This window comes from Phoenix dactylifera, chromosome 15, assembly GCF_051530095.1.
Source record: "Phoenix dactylifera cultivar Ajwa chromosome 15, Ajwa_hap1_PhDact_Kaust_v1.1, whole genome shotgun sequence".
NCBI classification, from domain to species: Eukaryota; Viridiplantae; Streptophyta; class Magnoliopsida; order Arecales; family Arecaceae; genus Phoenix; species Phoenix dactylifera.
This window is the reverse complement of record NC_143204.1, coordinates 11050886-11077776: the sequence shown is the minus strand read 5'-3', so window position 1 is coordinate 11077776 and position 26891 is coordinate 11050886. Positions and strand designations below refer to the sequence as shown.

The 26891-nt window shown below is 36.2% G+C and overlaps 1 protein-coding gene across 6 annotated transcripts; it reads right to left on the bottom strand.

Moving 5' to 3' along the window:
- LOC103696272 (putative histidine kinase 5) lies at positions 1 to 26636 on the bottom strand. 6 transcript variants are annotated; one of them, XM_088711877.2, is made up of 14 exons: positions 25999 to 26636; positions 25777 to 25880; positions 12483 to 12918; positions 11572 to 11850; positions 8325 to 8494; positions 7998 to 8210; positions 7726 to 7927; positions 7354 to 7405; positions 6992 to 7221; positions 6785 to 6883; positions 4358 to 5004; positions 3025 to 3528; positions 1611 to 2030; positions 1 to 380 (listed from the first exon to the last, which is right to left on the bottom strand). In XM_088711877.2, the coding sequence occupies exons 3-13, from the start codon at positions 12828 to 12830 to the stop codon at positions 1763 to 1765; spliced, it is 3012 nt and encodes a 1003-aa protein (XP_088568003.1). In that variant the 5' UTR covers positions 12831 to 12918; positions 25777 to 25880; positions 25999 to 26636; the 3' UTR covers positions 1 to 380; positions 1611 to 1762. The 6 variants fall into 6 exon arrangements, with proteins under 6 accessions (XP_088568003.1, XP_088568004.1, XP_088568005.1 ...); XM_088711878.2 differs by having other exon boundaries at positions 12564 to 12918; XM_088711879.2 differs by having other exon boundaries at positions 7726 to 7912; positions 12564 to 12918.
- Between the last annotated feature and the right edge of the window lie 255 nt (positions 26637 to 26891).

The following is a 26891-nucleotide window of genomic DNA, read 5'->3' as shown; positions in this document are numbered from 1 at the left end:
TAATAGAACAAAGGAACTTATTTCATATTACAAAGGAGATGAGAACTTCAAGAAAAAGAACATCTGCTTCAGTATGTCGTATCTCATCGTAGCATACAACACTAAGAAATTCCATTCCCCTGCGGTCAGTCAAAACTATAGCCTGCATATCGATGTACAACACTCAACAGACAATATCTCCAAGAATTTTGATACTGACCATCTACAATGCCGCACTTCAAAACATATGAATGAATAAATTGCAGATTCTTAACTTTGTACAATAATCACACAACCTGAGGGTGCGAAGACATCAGCTGCTATTACATTGTGAGAGTGCTCTCGTTCGATACTCATTGAATTCCATAGACCCCGCCATATAAGCTGGTAGTTGTGCATTCCTGGATATACAGATTATACTGAGAAGATCTGATTAAGCAAGTAACATTACAGCTGCTGACAACTTTATTTGCAAATAAGACACTCCAGCAGGAGCGTGACTCTCGAAGTCAGCATCTTTGTGCTCATACAACTGCCCTATTTATGGCTCATAAGACCATCCAATAGCTGTATTTATTATTCATAAGAAAGGGGAGATCGAAGAGAATATTATCCATAGGATTAAATAGATTGGATGAAATGAAAAAGTGTAAATAGAATATTATATAATCCTAGGGTACCTACCAAGTTGAAAGAAAAATTTTAAAAGATAGCCATACGACTAACTATACTTTATGGTATAAAATGTTGGGCAGTAAGAAAATAATTTGTGCACAAGATGTGTGGCCGACATAAAAATGTTGAGATGGATGTGTGGTAATACAAAAAAAGTTCGAGTAAGAAATGAAAGTAGGTGGAGGTAGCACCAACTAAAAACAAACTAAGAGAAGAACGACTTTGATGGTTTGGATATGGTACAACATAGGCCAAGGGATGCACAAATATGAAGGAGTGATTTGATATATGCAAAAGTAATGAAGAGAAAAAGAAATATACCGAAAATCACCTAAGATGTAGTAATGAAGAACTTGATATATCAACATCTTTCAAAAACTATAGTCCTAAACTGAGCCAAATGAAGGAATAGGATTCATGTAGCCGACTAATTAATTTGGGATCAAAGCTTAGTTAAGTTTAAGTTAAGCTGCAGCTTCTTAAAGCTGTGGTCTCAAAAGCCATAAATTAGGTGGATTTGTCTCTGTGCCTCAAAGAAAATCAACCAGTTTTTCAGTTGTTCAAGTTCAAAATCAATCAGATAAAAGGATATTTCTTTCCTTTCATTTCATGGTCTAACATTGTCTGTTTATTCAATTTTGTATAGGAAATAAATGCAAGGGTATGTTAAGACCAGCCCATATCGATGGAATGCAGGTTTTGTCTACAGCTATATGTACGATGGATTTGGGAATTACAGGATATAAGTTATCTAAGACTCGATTAATCATTCGTTCAAATTTATGCTTTTTGCACTGTAAGCCTATGTGATGCAACAATTGTATATGTAGGACAAGGGACCATCACCTCATGACCTCATGAACAAGAGTTGTTTATATTATTGTTTTTGCATTTGCCTATTACCATTCGAGTCTAGATAATGAAGAAAAAAAGAAATTCTGTAAAAGATGAATTACCAGATCAGGAAGCCCATTAGAATACAGCTAAGTTCTGATGAAATGCTATTCTCTGGCCCTTCCTGTGACATGCTCTGCTTGTCACTATTCAACACCTGAATCATTAAGAGCTCTAGCGAAAAAACCAGACTCAACTCTCCAATCAATAGCTCCTATGATACTGAATCTAGTGTATCAGACTCAAAGAAATGTGCAACAGCAGAGTAGATTTGCTCCTCTTCAAATGGCTTCGACACATAATCATCCATACCACATCGTATGCATTCTTCGTATGTTGCCTGGATTACATCAGCCGTCATGGCCAGTATTGGTATGTGCCAATGGGCAACATTGCCAAACTTCTCAGAAGATGCTTCTCCAGACTTAATCAGCTCATTCACTTTAGTTTCCATGGAGCGGATTTGTCTTGTCGCTTCAAACCTGCAAAAGTTGTACTTAATTTAAAGATAGATATAAGAAAAGCTGAGGAAAATATACACTATACGAACCTATCAAAAAATCAATGAAAATGAATGACTAATATCTATCATCTTATTAATGATTTTGACAGTTATAGTAAAAAAAACAAAATATGGAGTATACACCCATTAGTCAAATTTTTCAAAGTAGATGGTTGAATAATCAAAATAGATGACAATAAGAAAATTGTTTGTTAACACACAATATGGTCTTATAATGTAAAAAGCAATGGAATACCCTCCACTTACAAGAAGAGGGTGTACACTCCTCTCACTTTCCTAGCTGGTGGATTTTAACCTAGGTGGTTTAAATTTCAGCCCCAAAATAACACCAGTAATTATGGAATTATGTTGTAATGCTACATCAGTACTGATAGAGCTTTTTACAACTTCAAACCATCCAGATTTAGATCTGGTGGCTGAAAAAATAGTAGCTACCCTCCAGAAGAGGATTGTCAACCTTTTATGTAGATAAGGAAAGAAGAAGTGCTTAGCACTCTAAGCTCAATCTGGAAAAGGAACATATCAAAGATTTAAGAAATAAGAGGACTGTATTACTGTAATAGTGGAAAATGATTGTTTTAAAATGGAAAAAATCCAATAAAATTCCAAAAAAAATCCATAACAAGTTGTGAAATGATAAAGAAAGTTCTCCAAAATCCATAGAAAAGTTTTATTTTTTAACCAGGTTGCAAAAAACAAGTGAAGACATAAAAGAAGAATAACAAACAGATTGCAAAGTTTTTTAGTATCTCAGCAAAACATGGACAAGGTCCATAGAAATGATAAACCCAGCAATCCATGAAATTGGCTCCCCCCCCCCCTGTGACCAGCAATATTCAAAAAAAATCAGAAATTTCAGCAATGTCATACTGTTCAAACAGACTAGCTAAACTAGAAAGGAATTTTTTGAGTTACAATCCATCTCATGAACAAGAAAAAGGAAAGAAGAATACCCATCCATCTCCGGCATCTGAACATCCATAAAGCAAGCATCAAACTTGTGAGGAGGTTGGAGCATCTGAGTAGCAGCCTTCCCACTGTCTGCACATGTAACTCCAGCTCCATATTTCTTCAGAGCACCAGCAGCAACCTTGCGATTGACTGCATTATCGTCGACAACTAAGATTTGCTTCCCACTCAGAAGACTTTGAAGTGCCATGGCTTGTCCTTTTTCTTTTCGTCTCTTGTTCCCTACGCCTAGTGCTTTTCGAAGACAAGCAGCTATCATACTTGGGCGAAGGGGTTTCATCATAGTATCAGTATATCCTGCCGACTTCAAATCATCAACCTCCGTGGGACTTAGGGAGGTTGCCAACAAAAACATCTTCGGAAGATGTTCTGGTGGTTTCATTGTACCATTTTTCCCAAGCTCTGCAAGAAGGCATGGGAATGCAATACCTGAGCCTCCACCCCAAGCATCCTTGTCAACAAGTACCATGTCCAAATGCCCCACCCCACTGGGAAAGTAACAATACGATAAGAATTAACAACACTGGAAATAATCTGTTGGGGAGCTCCAACAAATGCGGTATCATGTGTATTGGGTTCTCTTTATTACTTTAAGAATCACCAAAAGAATACATAATCATGCAACTTAGTTGTGCTTGATTTTCAAAAATTACACCAAGGTATGCCGTACTAGCCCGAATAGGACGGTATGGGACGTACCGTACCATACTAGTTCGGTACCGGTACCCAGTACAAGTGGCATACTGACACTCGATACGCTAAAAAAATTCGTACCAACACTGTGCTAGTATGGCACCAATACGGTATCTGGTACCGAGACGGAGAACCTTGAGTTACACTATTTTCTTTCTATTCCAATTCCAAGATATTGAACCTTAAGATTATTCTATTACAAGGACATATTTGGCTCTTAAAAAGCACTACTATAAGATGAAACAAGATGTCAGGAAGCTGGAAGTTCTACTTTCTAATACCTGATTGCAGGAATTTTTAATAATATCACAGCTTTCATTTTTTCCAAAAAAATGCGAAGTGACAAAATATTGTGATCTGGTACTATTGATAATTTACTTTGACAAACAAAAACAAAAGAACAATAGGAAAAACAAATTGAAGGGGAAGAATAAAAATAGAGAAAAAAGGAGAACATCAAGATTTATATGTAATATTCTGTTTTTGAAATTTTAACATGTAAGTATTAAATAATAGAAATCCATGCAATCAAGATGTTACGAGCATATTGCCTTAAAATATGAAATATTGAATTAGATGAGCTCTGGAGGAATTTTTTCTTGTAATCACCATAAAGAAACCTACCTTAAATTGCAGGCTTCGAATATGCCAGATAGTGCCGATTTTGAATTAAGGGCAATGTCCACATGTATCCCTAATCTCTGAAGATGATGCTTTGTGATCTCAGCACGTATGCTTCTTCCATCAACTACCAACCCTCTCATTCCTTGGAAATCTGACACAGGGGTGTCAGGATGATGCCTCTTCATATCCCCTAAATTCTTCCGCCCTTCCTGAAATACAGCAGTGAAAGAAAAGGTACTACCAATCCCCAGTTTACTAACAAATCCTATTTCCCCACCCATTAGATCCACTAAACATTTACTTATGCTCAAGCCTATCCCAGTCCCACCATATGTCCTTGAAGTAGAACTGTCTGCTTGCATAAAAGGTGTAAAAATACGGCTCTGAGCATCTTGAGGTATTCCTACACCAGTGTCTTCAACCGTCACCAACAAGTTGATTGCATCGCTAGCTTCTGTTGAAAACTTGAACATCCTGAAATTCTCCCAGCTTTTCCATCTATCTACTATGTGAGATCCGCTCAATGTATTACATGACGTGTCTGTGCCATCCTCAGTATCTCTTATGACTCGATTGCTAACATCACATGAGCTCTTAACTTCCTCCACCAGATGCACTGAGACGAATATATGCCCTTCTGCTGTGAACTGTAATATGTACAAACAAATTAACAATAGAACAATAGACATATAAATAAAAAGAATGCAAAACATATGCTTCATCAGTAGTAAGAAACACGAAACCTTCCATCGTATTTACCTGAAGATAATCATCATAATCATCAAAGGTTGTACAAAAATATTTATGACTTTCTGGAGAGGCACCTGGTATCCCATGCATTACATATCACATGAAAATTAATTTTACCGAGACATGCAAGCCACCCTAACATATCCATGTTGAATTGTGTCTCTGGTGTTTACATATAAACATTACAGAAGGTATGGGTCAAATCCTTGCAAATTCATGTCAGACTTTCACCTGACACACTTTGTAGTAAAGGCTGTATTCTCAGTGAACTCAACCATACATGCATGCACGTATGAATTCAGTGCATGCATGCACCGTAAATGTGTCCAATGCATGCATGCACAGATACATAAACAGAAGCATGATATAGAAGAAAACGAGGAAGATGAATTTTAAGATACGACATGTAAAAGGAGTTTGTAGCAGCGATGGTTCACAATAGTAATAGTGAAAATGTTGATTCCATGAAGATCAGAAAGGTGCTAAGAAAAGGTCATCCTAGTGCACGAGGCATCCAACACTGTAGGGCCTGGGAGGGCTAGATGTATGCAGTCTTATCCCTACATATGGAGAGACTGTTTCCATGTTTTGAACTCATGACACCCATATCATATTAAAGCAACTTTACCATTGCGCGAAGGCCCACCCTCTAAGATTAGGAAGGTGCTAATTTGCAATATTAATTATTTTCTCATTATTATTTCTTTTTTCTCCTCTCTCTTTGGGGGCATGTCCAAACATCAAATATTATATATCAACAGTTTGCTCCAAAGAGTATCTTATTTATGATGAACCTACCAAAGAGTTACCCACTTTTCAATTTTGATATGGTCCAAAATGCTTTGCTCTTAAGATAGATGCATAAAATAAATTACACACTTGTCAGCATCTAATCCTGTGCTAATTAATTCTATATATCCCCAGATGATATACAACTTCCATAAACATCATCAAAAAGAAAATCAAAATACAGAATACAGGTTCCATAATGTGGCATCATATTTTTTCCCCCTCCTTTGTAAATAGACATATTATGATCCTTAGCACATCTCAGATTCCAATTCCTATATCCATTTGCATGAAGCAGGGATTAAAAGTGGAAAGATGCAGGAGTATCTAGTTTGTATCATTCAAACTGGACCAGGCGTTGTTGTTTTCCTTTTTCCTATAATATGAAAGCCAACCTTGTCAAGGATAATCCACAGCCGATGGTCCATATTAACCCTTATTAAAGATATGTATGCACCAGAATTGATAATAGCAAACAGGTAAATATGTAAGACAGGCTCATCACTTGTTATTTGCATTAGTAAGTTATGCATGATGAAATGTTAAAAGTGGAAAACACAAGAAAAGTAAGTGGTATAGAATAATGCTCATTGAGCACTCAGCCTACTCCTATTACTTGAGCCAATGCATCCACACAACTTTATAATTTACCTTAAAAAGTCAGCATATATATAGAAGACCAGCATGATCATGTGACCTGTAGCTGCATATTAACACCAGCAACTTTTGCAAATTTACATAATACGCAAAAATTGTAAATTTAAAAAGCATTCTCTAGTGTCATGAGAATAATGCAGCAGTAAGGCAACTTTTGCATGTCGTGAACAATCTTATACAAATGTAGAATATATGAATGAAATGAAGGATGAGATCAAACGTGAAACAAACCTTCACCGAATTTCCAACGAGATTTGTGATGATCTGTCTGAACCGCCCAGGGTCCCCAATGAGAACCTCTGGAACCCGATCAGATACATACACCGCCAACTGGTTGAACCAAAAATGCAAAAGAAAAAATATAAACACCAAATTATATCAAAAGCAATTTAGGGTGAAAAAGCATTTAAAATTAAAGCAATTTAAGTCGGATTTTACCTCTATGCCTTTTCCCTGTGACTTGTCAGAAAATAAAGACAGCACATTGTCCAGAACATCACGAACATCAAAAGGAACAGCTTCCAGCTCAAGCCTGCCAGATTCTATCTTAGCCCGATCAAGGACCTCATTTATCAGAGCTATTAGAGCTTTTCCACTAGCTTGCGCAGTCATTGCAAAATCTTGTTGGGTTGCATCAAGTTCTGTGTCCATCAGCATCTGTAGCATACCTGAATTGGCAGAAGCATCTGATTACCTTTTCTTTTTTCATAAAAGCCATTTCTCACGTAAGCAGTGGAAAAGCAACTATACAAGGCTAACAGAGTATCAAATTCAACAAAATTTGCACATAAATAACCGACCTAAGACACCATTCATTGGAGTTCTGATCTCGTGGGAAACCGTTGCCAGAAACTACAGTACATGATAAAGCATGTCAGTTTGAGAATTAATAACAAAAATCAGAAGTGCACTTTCAAAAAACAAATATACACAATTCATTGGAAAAACTAAAGAGAGAATCAGCATGTGATTCATTGGAGAAAATAGTCTTGCTAGAGGATAAAATCAGCATGTAATTCTTCCTTTATGTGCAAGTTTCCAGTCTCCAAAGGTACTTCCCAAGTAAAGAAAGAGGATTTATAAAGCCACAACTGAGACATACGTCTAGCAGCTAATCTCACTTTCTATATGTAACTTTCACAAACATGACTTTAGAGAGAGAGAGAGATCACCTGTGATTTTGCTACATCAGCAGCTTCTGCTCGAACTTTCAGCTCCCTCATTTCACGATAATCATCTTCCACCTTCTCAATGCGGTTTAATGCTGCATAAAATATATGACCAACAAGCAAAACAATCACTGCAACACCTAGTGAGGTTGTTATTGCTGACCAAGGTAGTGGAGGCTCATGCTTGAATCTGACATTAAGATAACTAAATTCAGGATAAGGTAAAAATAGTTCTCCACGGTGCAAGATATTTGTCTAGAAATGAGAATGGATACCTGCAATGCATTTCATGCTTACGAAGTGGATCCCCAAAATCCACATTACTGATATGAATTTCTCCAGCACCTTTGACATCAGGGCCATACATCTTAATAGGGGCAGACGAGTTAGTTGTGTCATACACATTAACAACGATGGTTTGTTTGCTGGCAAGCTGGTGAAGAAGCTTCTCCACCAAAGATGGGACATCAAATGATGCACCTAGGTATCTGTCCGAAACAATATTTTCCAAGGTTATAAAGATGTCTATTTAATTATTGGCTCCTTTTTGCAACTGGAAAAAGCATATAGCTACTCGCAGCATGTTCAGGCAGGCAACTAACCCTAAAGTAGCTTCAATGCGCTCTTCTGGAGTAGGATTTGGAGGAAGGTCAGCATTATATACAGAAAACGTAAGCACAACTCCTAAGTGGTTGGATTTCAAAAGATTAAAAGGAGACGTCAGAACCCCTTTCCCTGATGCCCTTGCTCGCAATATGTTGTCACGGTCTTCCTGAGCACAATGTCAAAAAAAAGTGATTAGGTTCAATACATTGCAAGAAGTCATATTATCACATCAACAAAGTCAAAAAACTTTACTCCTGAAAGCATTAGTTACTTTTTTAGTCCGGATATCTGCATATGTGAAATTTACACATAAGGCAAGTGCTTGTATAATTTAGAGCAGCAAAATAAGTTTATATTAGCATATAGGACTAATATCAAATCTAAGTATAACATACATATTACCAACAACCCATCTCCCATCATCTATTTCTCATTGATTTCATAAAAGAATCTACATGTTATCAAGTGCTATATGCCTATATCCTTATGTAATGCAAGCGTTTTTAACTACTTCCTCAAAACTACCTTTAGGCTTTCTTAGGTCTTCATCTCATCCTATTTTGTCTTTCCACACAATTTCAAGCCACTCTTCCTACCTAGGTTTCTCAATCTTTTGTCACCCATGCCACACCATCACAATCAGTTCCAAAAAACTTAATTCTCACTTGGGCTGCACATATTCATACCATCATGTTGGTTCTCAAAAGGTATCTTCTTTATCGATACGACACCTAATCTTAAATCTGTATAAATCATAAATATCCCCAATAAGGATATGGAGTATTGTTTGGATGTGGATACAGATGTCCAGATATTTAACTACAAATGTAAAAACCATTATGAACATATGATATAATGGTTCATTTTTTGTCCTTATGACGTCTTTAGATTTTACTTCTAATTTTTTTATTGTTTTCTTTAAAATCAACGTTTAAATAGATTTTATTGATTTCCCCCATCCTGTAATATCTGACTCATTTGTATCTATCTTCAAATAAAAATAAAAATCTAATTATTTGATTTATATGTGTCTCCATTTAAAGAAAAATTGATTTTGCAAATATGAATATATCTTAAACAACATGGATACTTCTCTTATCCTATAGGTAGTTCTAGATGTTCATAAGAAATATGTATATAAATTTTAGTTTTCTGATTAATATTTGTATTGGTCTCTGTATCAGTTTTTAGAAGCAGATATAAATATAAATGTTGCCAAATTCTTATTCATATTCAACCTGTTAACAGCCCATAATATAAAACTAAAAAAAATTAGATACAAATCCCCAAAATGTACATACAAACCAATACAGATACATGCGTACATGCACAGATATAAATATTTAGATAGATAGACATAGAGATTGAGATGGATTATGGTTTAAACCTATCAATAAAAATCAATGATGATCGTCTTGACTTGAGTATGTACTCCAGTGACCATGATTTACAGTAGTAGATATGAGAAAAAATAAATTATATGTTTTGGAAGTCTGTTGCCCATGCACTCATTAAATAATTTATGGACAGTACCAATGGAGCCAGTTTGCTAAAATATTGAGTTCTTATATCAATTGCATACAACGACCTGTATTTACATATTTGCAAATTAATGCCTCTCTGATCTCAGAAATTCCCCAATAGAGAACCAACTTAAGTTTCCATCATCTATAACAAAATACTAACCAAGTATCCTATTGGGACTAACCTCTTTATATTATCTGACCAAATTACCATCATTTATCTATCACAACTGGTGCACTCACCAGTCAAAATTATAGCCCATATCTCTCATCACTTCCCATGCCTCTCCTTTTGGCCATATGAAGCTTCTAGAAAGTTAGTTGTGCTATTTGATGCCCCTCTTGATGAATTTGAGCACCTGAACACCACCCATGCTGGGGTTGAGATCTTGATCTCCTTCATCACCCTCATAAGGAATTAGGTGATCAGTTTGCTTAAGTGCATTTTGACATTTGAGATCATGAAAGTATTTTGTCATTGACCTCAGGTTAAGGCCTGTCGGTTATTCAAAGAATAGGACCCATTTCAAATTTTATAGGACAATCTCCAAATATGTAAGAGAGGGGTCTGTATATGTAACTAATCTATAAAGATAGAGACAATATATAGAGAAAAGAAAGCACTAAAACATATTGTAGACCATACAGATTTTGAATACACAAAATTGATCATAGTCTAGATATCCGAAAACACATAAAAGCCAAAATTCCACTAATTTAAATGCTTCTAAACTAAAGTATATTTTAAATCAAAACATTGCATAGTTTCATTAGAATAGCTAATCTTGCAAGCACTTGATGCGTAAGGAGGAACTCTACAAAACATTTGTTTTCCTTCTTTACACAATGTTTAAATGCCTTAAAAAAATGATTTTTAATATGGACTATCAATTTTAATGTTCCATTTATTTTGCACTAATAGATAAAGCCTTGATCCTACTAATAGGATTCTCTGTGTGTGTGAGTGCCTGTGCATTCATGTGCATATCTTATTAGAAAATAGTTATTAGATATAGTTAATGTAACCCAATCCTCTTTTAGCCTTATTCCCTATTAGGCTAATAAAAAACCCTAATCCCAACCATACCGCCACTTGTTAATCGTCTTTCAAAAAGAGGTCATGCAATGAAATTTGGGAATGTCTTAATTGGCATTCTCCCCTTACAAATTGCTAGATTCATTGTTTTCTTACATAATCTTTCTTTTCTCAAATTAGCAGGCAAAAGTGACGCAACTTCTTATAAAGAGCACCTCCTTTTCACCCTTAGAGGCACTTTGTTTTCTTGGTGAGAATCCTTATGTCATTTTTATATAATAAGGGTGACTAAAACACCTGCTATTGATTTCAACATGAAACCAATCTTTTAAAATATTTCCTTGGTGAAATATTGCTTTGGACAAAGGAAATGAATATGTGTCATATTGGATATATCAAAATCAATCACACTCAAACAGCCACATCTTTCTTTTAGTCTTCTTGCATCAGTTGAGAAACCAAACCATGCAAGGTTGCTAGAAGAGATTATACATACATGAAGGTCATGGCATGATTTCATGTATAAGGTAGTTAGGATTCTATGTACAACTGTCATGTATTTTGTTAGCTAACAAACGAATCTGTTTATAAACATGGAGCATCCAGATTCCAGAGAGAGTACATAAATCACATGTACTATAGACATAAGATGGACGAAACAAGATGATAAACATATGAATTCACCTTCCCCGACATCATATCAATGGACACGATGTGAGACACAGTTTCCTGAGAGAATATAACAGGTGCATATTCATCTTGGTCAGGTGAAGGGTCAAGCTTCTCAGGTGTGTAGTCATCTTGAACAGGGGACTGATCCTCAGTTTCCATTTTCTTTATCTTCCACCCATGTTGCCTCTCAAATTCCTCCCTGTGTGAGTGAAGTACTTTTAAAGCGTAGGCAACACCATTCGTCAGTGGCCTTTCAAATGCCGTTCTGGCTGTATACTCTGCAAATGTTTTCTGCAAGAAAGTTAAGGAAAAGGTAAGAATAGCTCAGATATCCCCTTAATTTTCTAATCACAGAGGTGTCTGATAACCTTGTACCTATTGGTACTTCCAAAATCATGATAACATCAGACCTAATTCCTTACTGTGAAAAATACAATTTCCCCGAAAAGATATGTTATGTAAGTTAGATTCTACATAGCGATGTTCAATGTTGCAGAAAGAATCCACATAATGGACTTTAATATACACATAGCAATCACAGTTTTAAGTATTTATTAAGAAACTGACAATCAGATGAACAAGTATTCCTCATGCATATTCTGTTGCTATGATAAATTCGATTCCATGTGACTCAGTTAATACTGTGGAGACTAGACTAACATAACATCAGTAGTATTCAGCAAATGAAAAAGGATCTAGATATAAAATTTGAAAAGAATTCAATTGCTCAAGTTTTCACAAAGTTACAGTGTACACTACATGGAAAAGAGAAAAGGTCTTCCAAATAATATAATAAATAATGCTGTACTTGTTTTCTCAACTCACAACTTAAACAACACCATCATCTTTTAGAAAAAAGAATATTATGAAAATAATGGGAAAAAAAATTAGATACACTGACGAGATGTATTTGTAAACAAAACCTGATCAATCGTAGAAGGGTTTTTTCCATGGTGAAAAGTAGAGACCAGAATGGCCAATGCATGCACATGGTTCATGCTCACATTGAATTGATCCTGCAACATCCGTGCTCTCTCATCACACATGTTTGCAAGAGTCTCCTTCCTCCTTGCAATAATATTTGCATTCATGCTTAAAAAAATCCAAATAGACACCAAAACTCCAAGTAAGATCCCCAAAAATAGAAATTTCTTTCTCCATTTCCCACAACCCTTAGAATTTTGTGGTTGATAATACTTTGGCTGCTGAACTTGTTGATCCTTGGACTTCGATAATCTGCTAAGAGCAGATCCTTTACAACAGACCACCATCCTCACTAAGACCCACCAAACTATCTTCGAGAAAAACTTGAAGACTTTTGATGCTTATTGATTTTTTAGTGTGTGATTTTTCACTCTCCTGCACATGCCAATGTATTTGTTAGTCACTGTATAACCATAATGTCCAAATCTACGCAATCTCAAAATATTTGCTAGTCATATGCATTAATTTGAATGAATTAGTGTTCCATGAATGTGGATACAAAATGGAGCATGGTGTGTTTCAGAATCAAAAAAGCATAATAGTCAATCCAAAACTTCTCCTAATTGTTAATGATATTCTCACAGCAAAGTACACGAGATAGCATTCTTTGTATATAGAGAACACATGCATATGTATGCACCTCCTTTATAGGAATGATATTCCACAGTGAAGGAGAATAAGAAAACCCTTGTGCATTTTTTGCTTTCAAATGAAAGGAAGGCAGAGATAGCCACCAGGCTTTTATTGAAGAATAAGAAAAGCCTTCCGCATATATGTCTATATATGCAGAAATACATATGTATAAAAATCAAAAAGTAAAAACATTAAATTTTTCCACCATCTGTACGTAGAACATACAATTTAACCTATTTTGGAGCATCAGCATCCTTTACTTTGGTACCATATTATACTAATTTAACTAATATGAATTTTTTTTAAGAGCATAACACACATACAAGATCTGGATCAGCAGATTCAGACTCTTTTTCTGAGCATGACAATTATACCAATCTCAATAGGCGGCAAGTTGGGTTCGATACTTACTGAACCATTTGATGGTCTGATAAAGTGCCAGATAAAGCGCCAGCCTTTAATCTCACATCCTCGAAAGGTGACATAAAGATAAATAGATATGTCTATATATGCAGACATATATATTAATAACAAAGAATCAAGAAGCAAAAACATTAAATTTCTTCATCATCTGTACGTACAATTTAACCTATTCTGGAACATCAGCATCCTTTACTTTGGTGCCATATTATACTAATTTAACAAATATGAAATTTTTTAAGAGCAGAACAAACATTCAAGGTCTGGATGAAGTGGATTCAGACTCTTTTCTGAACATGACAATTGTACCAATCTCAATTGGCAGCAAATTGGTTTCGATGCTTATCGGACCATTTGATGGATAGACAGATAATTAATTTGATGGATGGATAGATATATAGTCGGTAATACTATGCAATGAATTAATGTAATTCATAGGCCTTAATGACAGTAAAACATTTAAACATTTAGGAGCTGAAAATTTGCCTCACAAAGTGCATGAAGAAAGAGATGGCCAAGAGCCAGTTCCTTAGGACTATGGAATTAAAACATCAACCAATATACTCACAACGTGCAAGCTTTCTTATTGGAACATAAAATTTGAAGTAATAAATAATTTGATTTTGTGCCAACTTGCTATTTAACTGTTTATGCTGTTGTTCCTTACTAGTATAAGGTATATATTCCTAGTAGGACAATTGGAAACCCTAGTAACAAAAAAGGATACTTATTACACAGGAGGGGATTAGATCATTCATCTTTCAAAAAATAATTGTATATACTTTTTTTCTTTTTAAAATTTTTGCTTAGTCCAATATTTTATTTAAGCATACTGGAGAAAGCTATACCATAGAATCATCTAGCTGTTTGAATCAACTAGGTGCAGAATTTAGAATTACCCAATTAAAGGGGTCAAAATTTGCAATCGTGATTAGAAACCTCTAAGTCAATACTATCGATTCAAAGTTAAAATATGGAACCTATTGAATTGTAGAGAGGAATACAGTGACAATGGATGATGGAGATCCTTCCTAAGGATGATTTGCCCAACTGAAGCAGTATGCCAAACTCATAATTGACTAGCAAATGTGCATAAAAGAAAGGACTGGGATAGGAAGTGGCAGCACTAATGTAGGGTTTCTCGGGGGAGCATGAGAACAGGTTTTTCAAACAAAAAGGAAGGACTAGCCAGAGTTAATGGAAGCTATTGATATGCTAGCCTTTCAATGGGCAAAGGTGGTGCCGTGAAGAAGAAGAGGAGGAATCGAACCTCAAGGCCCAGCTGGCGGTAAAAAATTAGAATTGGAGCTGCCAGAAGATGAGGACAGCCGGTGGCTTATTTTTGCCAGCTTTGTCTTCCTCCATTTGGTCCGGCGTCCAGTTCTTTTCATTTTTTAATTGTGGAAGGCCCTCTGTTTTTTGGATGTCTAGATGTTGATTGGGTGGTTAACTTAGAGCTCCATATAGCAGCAAGATTGTAAAAATGTATTTGGATCTGTTTGATGGCTCTTTGCTGTCTAGGGGAAGATAATTGAGTCTTTTGTAGCTGACTGACTGTAGGTGTGAGTTTGCTTGAACAGACTTTGCTTAGGGACCTTTTCCTTTCCTTCCCAGAAGCCTCTCAAGGTCCCCTCTTTTCCTTCTTCTTTTTCTAACCTATTTGATTCTATCAATGAGATGAATTGTGGGTCATTCCACTGTTTTGCCCAAAAAAATACCAGCAAATATAAAGGAAGTCATTACATACAATTACAACATTGTGTATGACTGCCTGCACCACCTCATTAGGAGGATAAGCCAGCCAGAGTACAAAACAGTTTTTGGATGGGAGGATCATAAACAAGGTCAAGACAAATTCATTAGGTATGAAAGGCATTCACCTATAAATCTCTCATGTCCCTATATATGATGAAGTTGTGCTTTTGTGGGTGTTGACATATTGGATAACTGGCTAGAAATCTGACACAATTGCTTGTGCATGTTAATCTTGGTCGTCCTTGCTATAAACAGGTGGTTCTAATTAATGTAACCAAGGTCCGCAGTACTAGAACTGGCACCCATGCCGGTAGACTGCCGATACAGTACGATGCACCCCCATGCCGTGTCATTCCAGTGTGAACCGATAGGAAAACCGGCAAGGGAGGGGAGAGGAAGAAGAGAGAGAGAGAGGGGGAGGGAGGGAGGGAGGGAGAGGAAGGGAGGGAGAGCGTGGCGTAGAGAGAGAGGTAGAGGGAGGGGGAGGGGGAGGGGGAGAGGGAGAAGAAAAGAGAGAAAAGAGAGAGAGATAGAGAGAGAAAGAGGAAGAGGGCGGTGGTTAGCGGCGGCCGCCGGAATAGAGGCAAAGCCCCTGTTTCAAAAGGAAATAGGGCCTTGGGCCCCTTTTTCTATTTTTTTTAGTTTTTTAAGTGAAATCCAACTTCACTTTAAAAAATCAAAAAAAAAATAGGAAAAGGGGCCCAAGCCCCTCTTCCTCAGCTCTATTCCGGTGGCCATCACTCACCACCGCCCTCTCCCTCTCTCTCCCTCCCTTCCTCCCTCTCTCTTCCCCTCTCTCTCTCTCTCTCGTTTCCTCTCTTTCCTTCTCCCTCTCTCATTGCTCATAGGTTTCTTAATTTTATTGCTGGAACCATCCCGGTCTACCACCGATACAGCTCGATGCCTCCTGAACCGAGACGGTTCCACCTTCCTTGAGTGTAACATTAATAAGTCCAACTATAGCAACAAAATTGTTGGTTGTGACTAAAAAGCAATATGAATTCACATGCCACAAGAAAGACTGAATAAAGGGGCAATACATGCATAAAGATTTTGAACAAATAGTCAAGCATAAGCCAGATAATTTCAAACAAAGGTCAATGTGTTGGGGATCCAATGGACAATCATCCACGAAGTTTATAAGGGAGTTACAAGAGAGAATTAGCAAGAAGCTATGAACTTTTCAATTTGATGATTTTAATAAGGTTATTGTCAGATAAAATGCTATCAATGAAAAATCATAGAGGAAAGAATCATGAAAAGAAGTGGAAAGTAAAAGAGAATGCAAGAAACGCTTCTACAAACCTTGAAAAGTATCAAGTAAAAGTTCAGTTGAGAAAAGAAATAACAAGGCAGGCAACAAGCAGATTTTCAAGATAATGTTCATTGCAAACAAGGATCTACATCAACTAGAATTTGTCAACTCTAAGTTGATCCTCGTGATCCTAAACATTGAGGCAATGGGCACTACAAAGTACAAACTCAGAGGTGAGATGATTTTTCATTCCTACTTTAAGTTTTAATTCAAATAGTGTATTGAGGCTTCCCAGAATCATAAATGCCACATAAAAATCCTTCTTCAGAATTTTGGCTAGAGACTGAATCATATGCACATAACTTTTCATTGCATTGGATCCATAAGATAAAGATTGCTAGATTAAAGATCTCCATTTGCTGTGCTTCCAACCTAGTTATTGATGCTGATGCTTTCAATCTTGATAGAAACTGCAGGAAATTCAAATTTTTTCACTGGAGAAAATATATAACTAGAAAAGACTTTGGGCCTACTTTCACATAGGCCACTGCAGGCAAGATTATATTAAACTTTCAGTTTCAGCACAAGAATCTGCTGAGAGTCATTGCGTATCCCAGCCAGATTAGAATTAATTCCTATTTTTTTATGATTATTCTTGTTGAAATAGGAGTATAGCATTAAGCAACTATTCTAGTACATGAGTGGATATGGCATGGGCCCCTATACAATAGCAAGGATTAGAGTCCTAGACAAAGTAGGACTGAGAGAATTAGGTGACATCCCAGGCAAGTGTTGACATTAGTTTTGGTTTAATAGGAGTAGGATTTTTATTGTTAGGATAGTTTGTCCAATATATATACTTGGGTGTCCACCTATAATGCTGGAACCCTAGTTTTAGACCAACATATGCCTCCATGCTTCTAATGTTTTTGAAGTGGAGTATCCCTTGTGAGAGGTGGGGCATCCTTGGCTCTTGGTTTGTGTAAGTCCGGTATAAAGCTTTTGGTCCTAGTATTGAATCTAGTCGTGGAGTCTAGTGGTCGTACTTGGTCTGATCCTTAGAATATTTATTCAGTTTATTTTGGAGAGAGATTAATAGTGTGTCGGTTAACTTGTAATACTTTTATATTTTAATGAAAGTTTTCTTGTTCTCTCCAATTTTATTCTTCACTCATATTGTATATAGTGGTGTTTGTTTTGTGATCCTGGGCACTGGATGGTCCTATGTAGGAAGGTACTATTCTACATGGTATCAAGGCGAGGTTGGAAACTTTATGTGGTCATAGACTTTTAAAGTTGGTGGTTTTTAAGTTTGTGGTTCAACATGGTTCTAGCATTTTTAATAATTCAATGAGCCTGTATGCAAACATGTGGACTCTATTTGTGATTGGATATTCAGATCATGATGGCTGATTTCACAAATATCAAGATCAAAGTTTTTTCCACCATTTGTCCGCTTTATAGATTGAACAACATAACACCAATTATCCAATTTAGAGGTCAATAGTTCATACAAGTTGCCATAATTTTATTATCTAACAAAAGTTTTTTTCTCTCCAATTCTATTGTTCTTGCATATCGTATACAATAGTACTCGTTCTTAGGATCGCAGACGTAGGACAGTCCACCTATGCAGAATTGTAACATTCTACAAAATTAATATATAAATCTTGTGGTAGCCATAACTCTTCATCCAACATCGGAACATCGAACTAGGATGCAAATCATGGTATGCCGTACCGTATCATACCGGACATACCGTACCGTACCGGTACCAATGGCATACCAACACTTGGTACACCAGGCGTACTGCATAGCGTACCGTACCGTACCGACACTATGATAGTGTGGCATCGGTACAGGGTCCGGTACCGATACGCCGAATCTTGGTGCAAATAAATGCCAAAATGATCAATAACCAAGCCCTATAAGTTCCAAAAAAATCAGAGTTCTAGTTCATGTTAGTCTTGACATAATTAGCAACTATTTAGCCCTGCAAATGTCATGGTATAGAAAACAATTATTAACACATAAGATCTGGCCACATGATAGTTCATAATCAAAGGGTAATCTAGAGAATATAAAAGTTTATCGAAAAGGATCAATGGAACAAATATGTCAAGTCAAACATATATGGCATATAATTTTTTTTGTTTTGCAAATTGATATTTCATGCTGCTGATAAGTCTGAGGAACAAAAAAGATCTTGTACTTCAGGGAGAATAGTTTATAGTTTCATGTAAACAAAAGAATAAATCAACCTTCAATTTCCCAAATTGGCAGGAATACGTACTCATCTCTTAGATAAGAACATATGTTGAGATTTGTTGATGTATTCTTTTTAGAAAGCAAAAGCCAACAGACATTTTCCTATATACTTGAGAATAGGTATATGAGTCTAGTAAAGACTAAGATCAGAAGGCAACATGACTTGGAGATCTCTCTTGGATTTAATTTTAGTTTTCAGTTTGCTGTATTTATCTTTCATTTCTGTTTATGTTTAGCTTTAGTAGGTCTTAATAATTGTAGGGCTGATATTAAATGATCTTGAAGCCATATTAGATGACTAGATGAGGCGATGACATGGCATGACTTAATAATAGAAGCCACATCAGCCATCAATAGGTCAATAGAAAAATAGATATTGGATGATTGCTGTTTACAGCATTGTCATGCTACATAACCATGAAGAGTAACTACGGCTGAAAATGGATCAGATGCTGGTAAATCAGAATATGGATATCAAAATTAAACGGATACTAAAATTAGTATCTATATTTGTTCTAAGTGGATAAAGATATGAATTGGATATTAAGCATATTCATATTTATTCTAAACAAATACGGTATAAGTCGGATATTAATGATATCCATATTTTTTCTATCCATATCTGGATATAAGTTGGTTACTATTCGGATATAAATTGGATTTTAGCGGAATGCCATAATAAATACTCATATTAATTATATAATCATACATAAAAGAAACAGAATTTATTATGCAGATCACATGCGAGACACAGGTAATTAAGAATCTAAGGCCAGTTATTAAACCTGCATCGAGAATGACCTGGTCAAGGATCCAAGCCACTAGTCCAACTCGGACTAGATACATAATAAATATATATATATATATATGTACATTAATAAATTTTTTGCATCAATTACTTTCATTACTCTTTAATTACAGCATAGATAAAAATAATCCTGAATTATTTATTTCTAGAGAGCTTGTAAAAAATTATATATAAATATAAAAATACATAGAAGCTTTTATTTTTAAATATTTTAACAATAAACTTTTGAAAATATCATAAAAATAAAATAAAGCTTATTCATTTTTCATTTTATCAAAGAGAAAAGATTTTTTATGAAAAAATAATGATTAATATATGAAATATCAAACTATATGTCAAATGATTATATAATGACTTGAATACCTGTATAAACTACCAATGTAAAATTGGAATGAATGTTGTAGCTTAATGATTGAGAGTTTGTCATCCAATTGAAAGGTCAGTGGTTTGAATTTTGGGTGTAATGGTTACTTTAGTGATTTTTTTTACTAGATATCTGAATTTAAATCCAAAAAGTATTTAATAACAAGATATCCAAATTTGTATCCAGATCCGATTGAATACCAGAATTATCCGAACCGGACATGCAAGCAAATACGATCGGATTTTTATCTGACCTGTTTTCAGACCTAATGACTTGCATTATGACGAGTATTTTAAAAAGATCAAAAGTCTAGATAGGGTTTTTCATTTTTTCTTTAATTATAGGATGTAACATAATCAGGTTTTATGTAGCATATGAATGAAAGAATGAGGTTTTTCTGTTTCTTCTAGTGGTGTTCTTATATAACGGAAGTGTGAGGCCTTCAAACCTCGGTGTGACTCCTAGGTCCCGAAGTGAATCTGGTACTATCTTATATCTTCCCTTTGCTTTTAGTTTTTCATGTTTGATCCCATGAGTCTTCATTCTTCTTTACTTGATGTTGCTCCCTTGTCTGTTATTTGTCTCTCTTATTAATCTTTCGAGTTTCACTTCCCATGAGATTTTCTTTTTTTCGTCATACAAATATCATATTTTTTCAAAAAAAAGTCCAGCAAGCAATCCAGTTATTTAATTGCATAAACCCTTAAAATCTCAAGTTTAGCCCTAGAATCCTAAACTCTAGGATAGATAATATCCATCCATTACCTAGTTTATTCAAAAAATATTATTTTTTAATTTAGTTCTATTTCATGTCTGAACCTAAACTTTCAGCAACCTTTAGACTTCCGTCCTATCCTAGACCCTTATAGGTCCCCTCCACACAGACTGCCCTACATCAGCTTGGTATCAGAGCCTTCAGTATGCCATAATGTTTTATCATAATAGTTGATCCAATATATGGAACAAATGTAACAATCAACAATGCCTATATGAGCATGCCATTGATGAACATTTACTAGCGAACTTGAACCAGATAAGTTCCTAGACTAGATTGCAGGTTCGGAATATTGCTTCGACCGGTATAATATGCCTGATCAGATGTGAGTATGCTTTGCTAGGACTAAACTATAAGACCGAGGTTACATATGGCAGAGGCACAGAAGATCAGATGATTTGTTGAGGCCGAGTTCCTATTGTCAATTCGGAAGAGATAAAGAAATTTCTTAAAGAGAGGTATTCGCTAATCGCTACCTACTACAAGAAACTCTTTACTGTTCAGCATTGGAATAAATATGACCAGCCTATTTCTACAAAGACTGTAAGCAAAAATCTTGCAAAAGTGGAAGAAACTTCTTAGTTTTCAAGGATCCACTTAAGCAAACAGTCTTGGTTATACAAGGAAACTGTTGCTAAAAACAAAGTGTACATAGAAGCCAAGAACCTAATATCTTGAGATATTGTCAGATATAATTAGAAGCAAAAAGGGTAAAGGTAATTTCAGTTAACAGTCACAACAAAATGTTTTCGCATCAACTGGGGACATGGGCCAATAAAGAGAGCATCAAACCCACTTGTGTGGCTGTGGAATTGAAAGAAGAGAAGAAGGAGCTTCTGCAAAAGTTTGAAAATGTACAGGATCCAAAAGACATGATGGAAGAGACAGTCATGCAAGAAGCTTCACAAGATTCACAATATAAGGAAGAGCTTAATGAAGCAAATGATGATGAGGATATGAATTTCAGTGACTCTAATGTGGTGTTAGAAGAAAAGGTGACATCTATTACTGATACATTAAAACAATGCTGTTTGGAAGCTAAATTTCCTAAAGATGTTTGAAATGGGTGCAGGTTTGAAAAAGGATCTTAAAGTGTCTAGTGTTAGGCCAGGAGCGTCTCTTAACGCCTTGTTTTTTCTTTCTATCGGAAGTTATTTCACAAAGACTTGCTATGGTAAGGGAGAAGGGAGAACAGGCACACTTGAAGAGCGCAATACAACGGTGAGTCGTATGCTACGTTCGGGAAGGATAAACAAATTGGGAAAATTACTCTTTTTGATCCTCCAAAATTTAAAGAACATGATGGCTGACATGATTGAAGCTAACCTAAAAAGAATTACATTTTGATAATGCTTTTTTCATGCAAGGTGATGTCCTGACGAGCAAAGCTAACTTCACGATTGATGAAAGGTGGGCAGATTCAAAGCAAAGCAAGATTTATTTTAGTGAAGAACAATCATATTTCTTGGGATCACATGCTAGCTGGAGTTCAAGTTCTATTGGGAGCATCATGTGACATCATATATTGGCATTTATCATTAACTAACCATCGGTTAGATTATCAACCAATGCAGCTTTAACTTCAAGAACATGATGCCAGTTTTTATGCAATGGAAGCAACTGATGGAGACCAAGATCAGAGGGTGGCAGACTCAGGGATTTCTCTTGGGTTTAGTTTTATTTTTCAATTTGCTGTATTTCTGTTTAGTTTTGGTGGGTCTCAAACTCTCAATGAGTATAGGGCTGAGATAAACAATCTCAAAACCATACTAGATGATTAGATAAGATGATGGCATGGCATGACTTAGTAATAGAAGCCACATCACCCATTAGTCGAAAAATAAATGCTGTATGATTATCGTTCATGCCACTGTCATGCTACTGTAACCTGCATTATGAAGGGTATTTTAAGAATTCCAAAAGTCTAGTTAGGGTTTTCCTTCTTTATTTAGATACCGGATGTAATGTAATCAGGTTTTATGCAGAATGTGAATGAAAGAATGGAGTTTTTTTTTTGTTCTCGTGGTGCATCCTGCGATGGACATCCCGAAACGAGTGCACTATTATCTTTTACTTTCTCTTTGCTTTTGGTTTTTTATGTTTGATCCGACAATTCTTTATTCTTCTTTACGTGATCTTGCTCCCTTGTCTCTTATTCGTCTCTCTTATTAATCTTTCTTATGAGTTTCACTTTCCATGTGATTTTTCCTTTGGTCATATGGATATCAGATTTTCTAAAAAATTCCAGCATGTACTTGGTTTGAGTTATTCAATTGGATAAACCCTTAAAAGCTCAATATAAGCCCTAGAATACTAAAACCTAGGTTAGATAATAGCCAGTCATTACATATGTTTTTCAAAAATATTAATTTTCTAGATTAGTTCTATTGAAAATTTAGGTCTGAACCTGAAATTCCAGCAATTTATACCTATCCTAAGTCTTTATAGATCCCCTCTGCATAGACTCTTATAGCTCTCCTTGGTTTCTGGTGTGCCCAAAGGTAGAATTAAATGTGCATTTCGTATGAGCTGTGCGCCTGCAGCCTTCTTATAAATGGAGAAACAATTGCTTGAGGACTGCTATATCTTTATTGCATGGTTAAACAAAACCTAATATATCACCGAAAAAACCCCTAATACAAAACTATAACAATTGCTAGCAGTACTTGTCACTTTGATTGCACTCATATGGCCTAATCTCTTATTCAGAAGCTTAGGCATTGTCAGGTATAGAGTTCATTATATAAACATATCAGTGTTGAAGACTAAGATAAAAATGAATTATTGCAGACAACAGATGAAGAAAAGCATGAATATTTTGTGTTTAAAATAAACAAAAGAAGCAATTGCATGCACCAGATATATTCCTGTTCGTATGTATGGTCAGCTTAAAATACTTAGTATATACACTTTTGATGTTTATTTTGATCATTAAAGCCATTTCAAACAGGGCAATTATATAAAATTACAGAACGCTCAAGCATGCAGCCTATGAACGCAAAGGCCTTTTAGCAAATTGAAACTGGAAATGTGTACTGACCTTTAGACACATCACATTACTGTATCTTGTAGAAGGCATGATATCTTTAGGGACTTTATCGGGCATAAATTCATCCTTAGGTGATGAAAGTTTGAACTTCCCCGAAATGCAGTCATCTCTAATAGGGCACAGACTTTGAAAGGGTATGTTATGATCTTGGAGCTGCTCCCTCTCAAAGAACAGTACCTCTAATACATGTGAGAGGCTACCACCAAATGGTCTGGGTGAGATAGAGATTTCTCCATGCATTTAGCGAATGTTTTCTGCAATACAAAGCAAAGGTCTACATCGGGGTTGGCCACTAAAGTTGTGGACAACAGACTTATGAAAACAACTGTAGCCTTCTCAAAGATTTGGAGAAGTGAATGGCAACCTTTATCCATCAAAGAAAATATTTCCAGACTGACATAACGATGCAGTGCAACAAAAAGCATCCATTGACATAAGGTCTCTCCTTTCAAACACAACATGCTAAACTCTGGAATCAATATGGTCAATGGCCTTAATGCTCATCTACAATAATGTAGAAGTGCCACAAAGCTTTGATCGGTCATACAGCTTGAGTGCTAACTGATGTGACATGATATATGAACTGGAAAGACTCCAAAGTAGATGTATTTGGGAAAAAGAGTAGAATATCATACAGAATAGTCGAAATATTTACTCTACATGATGTTGCACTATCGAGATTTTTCTTTCAGACATACCACTGGCAAATGTACAAGCACCAATTCAGCTTTTTTGTTCTCAGAAGTTTTTCTTTGGGTGCCCGTAAAGCTTTGTAACTGTTAAATGTGTCTTCACCCTTCCAATGTCAAATATATGGCTTATCATGCAACTGTTCAGGATTAGATATGGTGTATTGGTTTCAGTCATTCAGGTGGAGTTGTAGTATATATGTATCCGTCTAGTAAGAGTGGAATCTGCTGGTGGACCAAAGCATTAGTTTCTAACCAAGCAAAAGAAAGAAACTTTGAAGTTTTAAACTAAGTATCTGAAGAGGAGATAAGCTAAGCAGCCATGCCTAGCCTTCCCATGCTCCACTCCGACATCGTATCATTGGTTATAGGGGCCGCAATACCAGAAGCAAGAGATCAAGCTCATCCAGTTTTTCATCTAAAATCCAATTATGTTCCAAATATGACATCCTAGACCCATGCTAACTACCCTTATTTCTATTACTTTTCCATTTCTCCCTGCTACCCATCCCAATCCCCACTCCACTTCCCCTTTCTACTTCATTTCCTTCCCTTTCTGTCCCTCTCTTCCAAATCTATAAGGCCCACTGTCTTCCTCGATTTTCTCCACTTCAAGCCATGTGCATTTCCAACCAGCCATTAAAATGCAAAAAGGAAGCGGTTTGCCAGAATGGAAGGATGGGTTGGAAGGCAATGTTCTCAAAAGATACAATCATACAAATGAGACTCGAGACATGCATATCCCTGTCACCCTGCTTCACCCATAATAATACCTGCTCAAAATGCATGACCATAACAGCAGCAACAGTAGCACTGAACTAAACTTACAACAGATTGTCAGCTAAGATGGAACAGAATGGAAACACTTAAATTCACTCCACATCACTCCTAAGAATGATGGGCAACCATTCTTCATGAATCGAAATTAAGTTAAACCCGATCAGTTCATCAACACAGCTGCTGTGTGTAATATATAGGATGAGTTGGGCCCATATTCTACTATGTTTAATCCTTACTGATATCCATGCAAACACTCCACTTTTCTAATTTCAATTATTTCCAGTAAAGGAAACTCTTTTTCCTAGCCTTTTGTTAAATTTTCATATAGGGCTAGATGAAACGTTACAAAATATAGTGCTAATTAACAATATCATTCACAACATCACATAAATAACCGAATTTAAGGACAAAAACTTTATTTTTTATGCAAGACTTACATTTGGATATAGCAGCCGACGACTTTGGGTCGAAGCTAATGGATCAGCATAAGCATGGGAATAAGTATCTCATCCCCACCAACACCTTCAACGCTTCCAAAGGCCTGCTCCAAAGAACCCAGTAACCGATCCCACGACGACATTAATTCTCATAAAACCATTCTAAACAAGTGAAAACAATCAAAAAAAAAAAAAAGGAAGAAACCAAACAGGAATTCTTACCGACCGAACGAAAACTGTGTACTACTACAAGTTATGGAGGGATAGGATTGGCTTCTCATCCTAGGGGTCAGCAAGTTGAAGAATTAACAGAAATCCTCATGGCCATGCTCCAATTATTTGTTCATTATTGCTTCTTGAAAAAAGGGACCTTTCATCAGTAGCTCATTGTTGCAATGCCCCAGAACAGCCAATGGCTTATGAACAAAAACTTTATCAAAGAGACAGGATAAGGGAAGAGCAAAAGACTCCAAGTGCTGTGAGAGAAAAAAGGGGCCCCTCAGCCTGTAGTTCTTCTTTGGAGACTTGAGAAGGACATAGAAGCACATCCGAACGACACGCAGGAACCCATGAAAAGCAGCAAGAGAACTAATGAAGAAGATAAGAGGGTAGGCAAGAGGGCAGGGTGGTAGGCTGGGAAAGGTGGTTTTGGTAAAACAGGAGGGGCAGGAGAGCGGCAACCTGGAGGATGGAGATCCGGTAATTGCCAAAGTAGGCAGAACAAAGCTAGGAGGGGTGAGAGAGAGAGAGCGAGAGAGAGAGGGGCGGGCAAGATGGGAGGCCACGAAGCAAGGGGTATTTGTGGAAGTGCAAGCTTGGAAGAACAGAAGCCGGGTAGATTGGTCCTTTGCGGCACGGGTGGTGGGGAACGGGAAAATGTCTTTTTAAGTCATGACCAGCTGGCAACTACAAGGAAAGGTTGCTAAAGTTTCCTACAAGCTAATAGAATTAGGCGGGTGCAGTACATGTGCCTGCATAGAGGAAACAAGGAATATACATCAGATGTTTTCTTTTTTAAAGAAATACATCTTACGCAATGAATTAAAGTTTTAATATAACTATATTGGATGTGAAAGGGAAAAAAATTCTTACAAAATTGGATGGATATAGAATTC

What these genes read in the sequence shown, in the direction of transcription:
- LOC103696272 (XM_088711877.2), bottom strand. Translation starts at nt 12,830, where the DNA reads ATGGTGGTCTGTTGTAAAGGATCTGCTCTTAGCAGATTATCGAAGTCC. An exon ending in CTGATGTAGCAAAATCACAG is followed by an intron (nt 7,406 to 7,725) that starts GTGATCTCTCTC and finishes CATGTACTGTAG; the next exon opens with TTTCTGGCAACGGTTTCCCA. An exon ending in CACAGGGAAAAGGCATAGAG is followed by an intron (nt 6,884 to 6,991) that starts GTAAAATCCGAC and finishes TGGTTCAACCAG; the next exon opens with TTGGCGGTGTATGTATCTGA.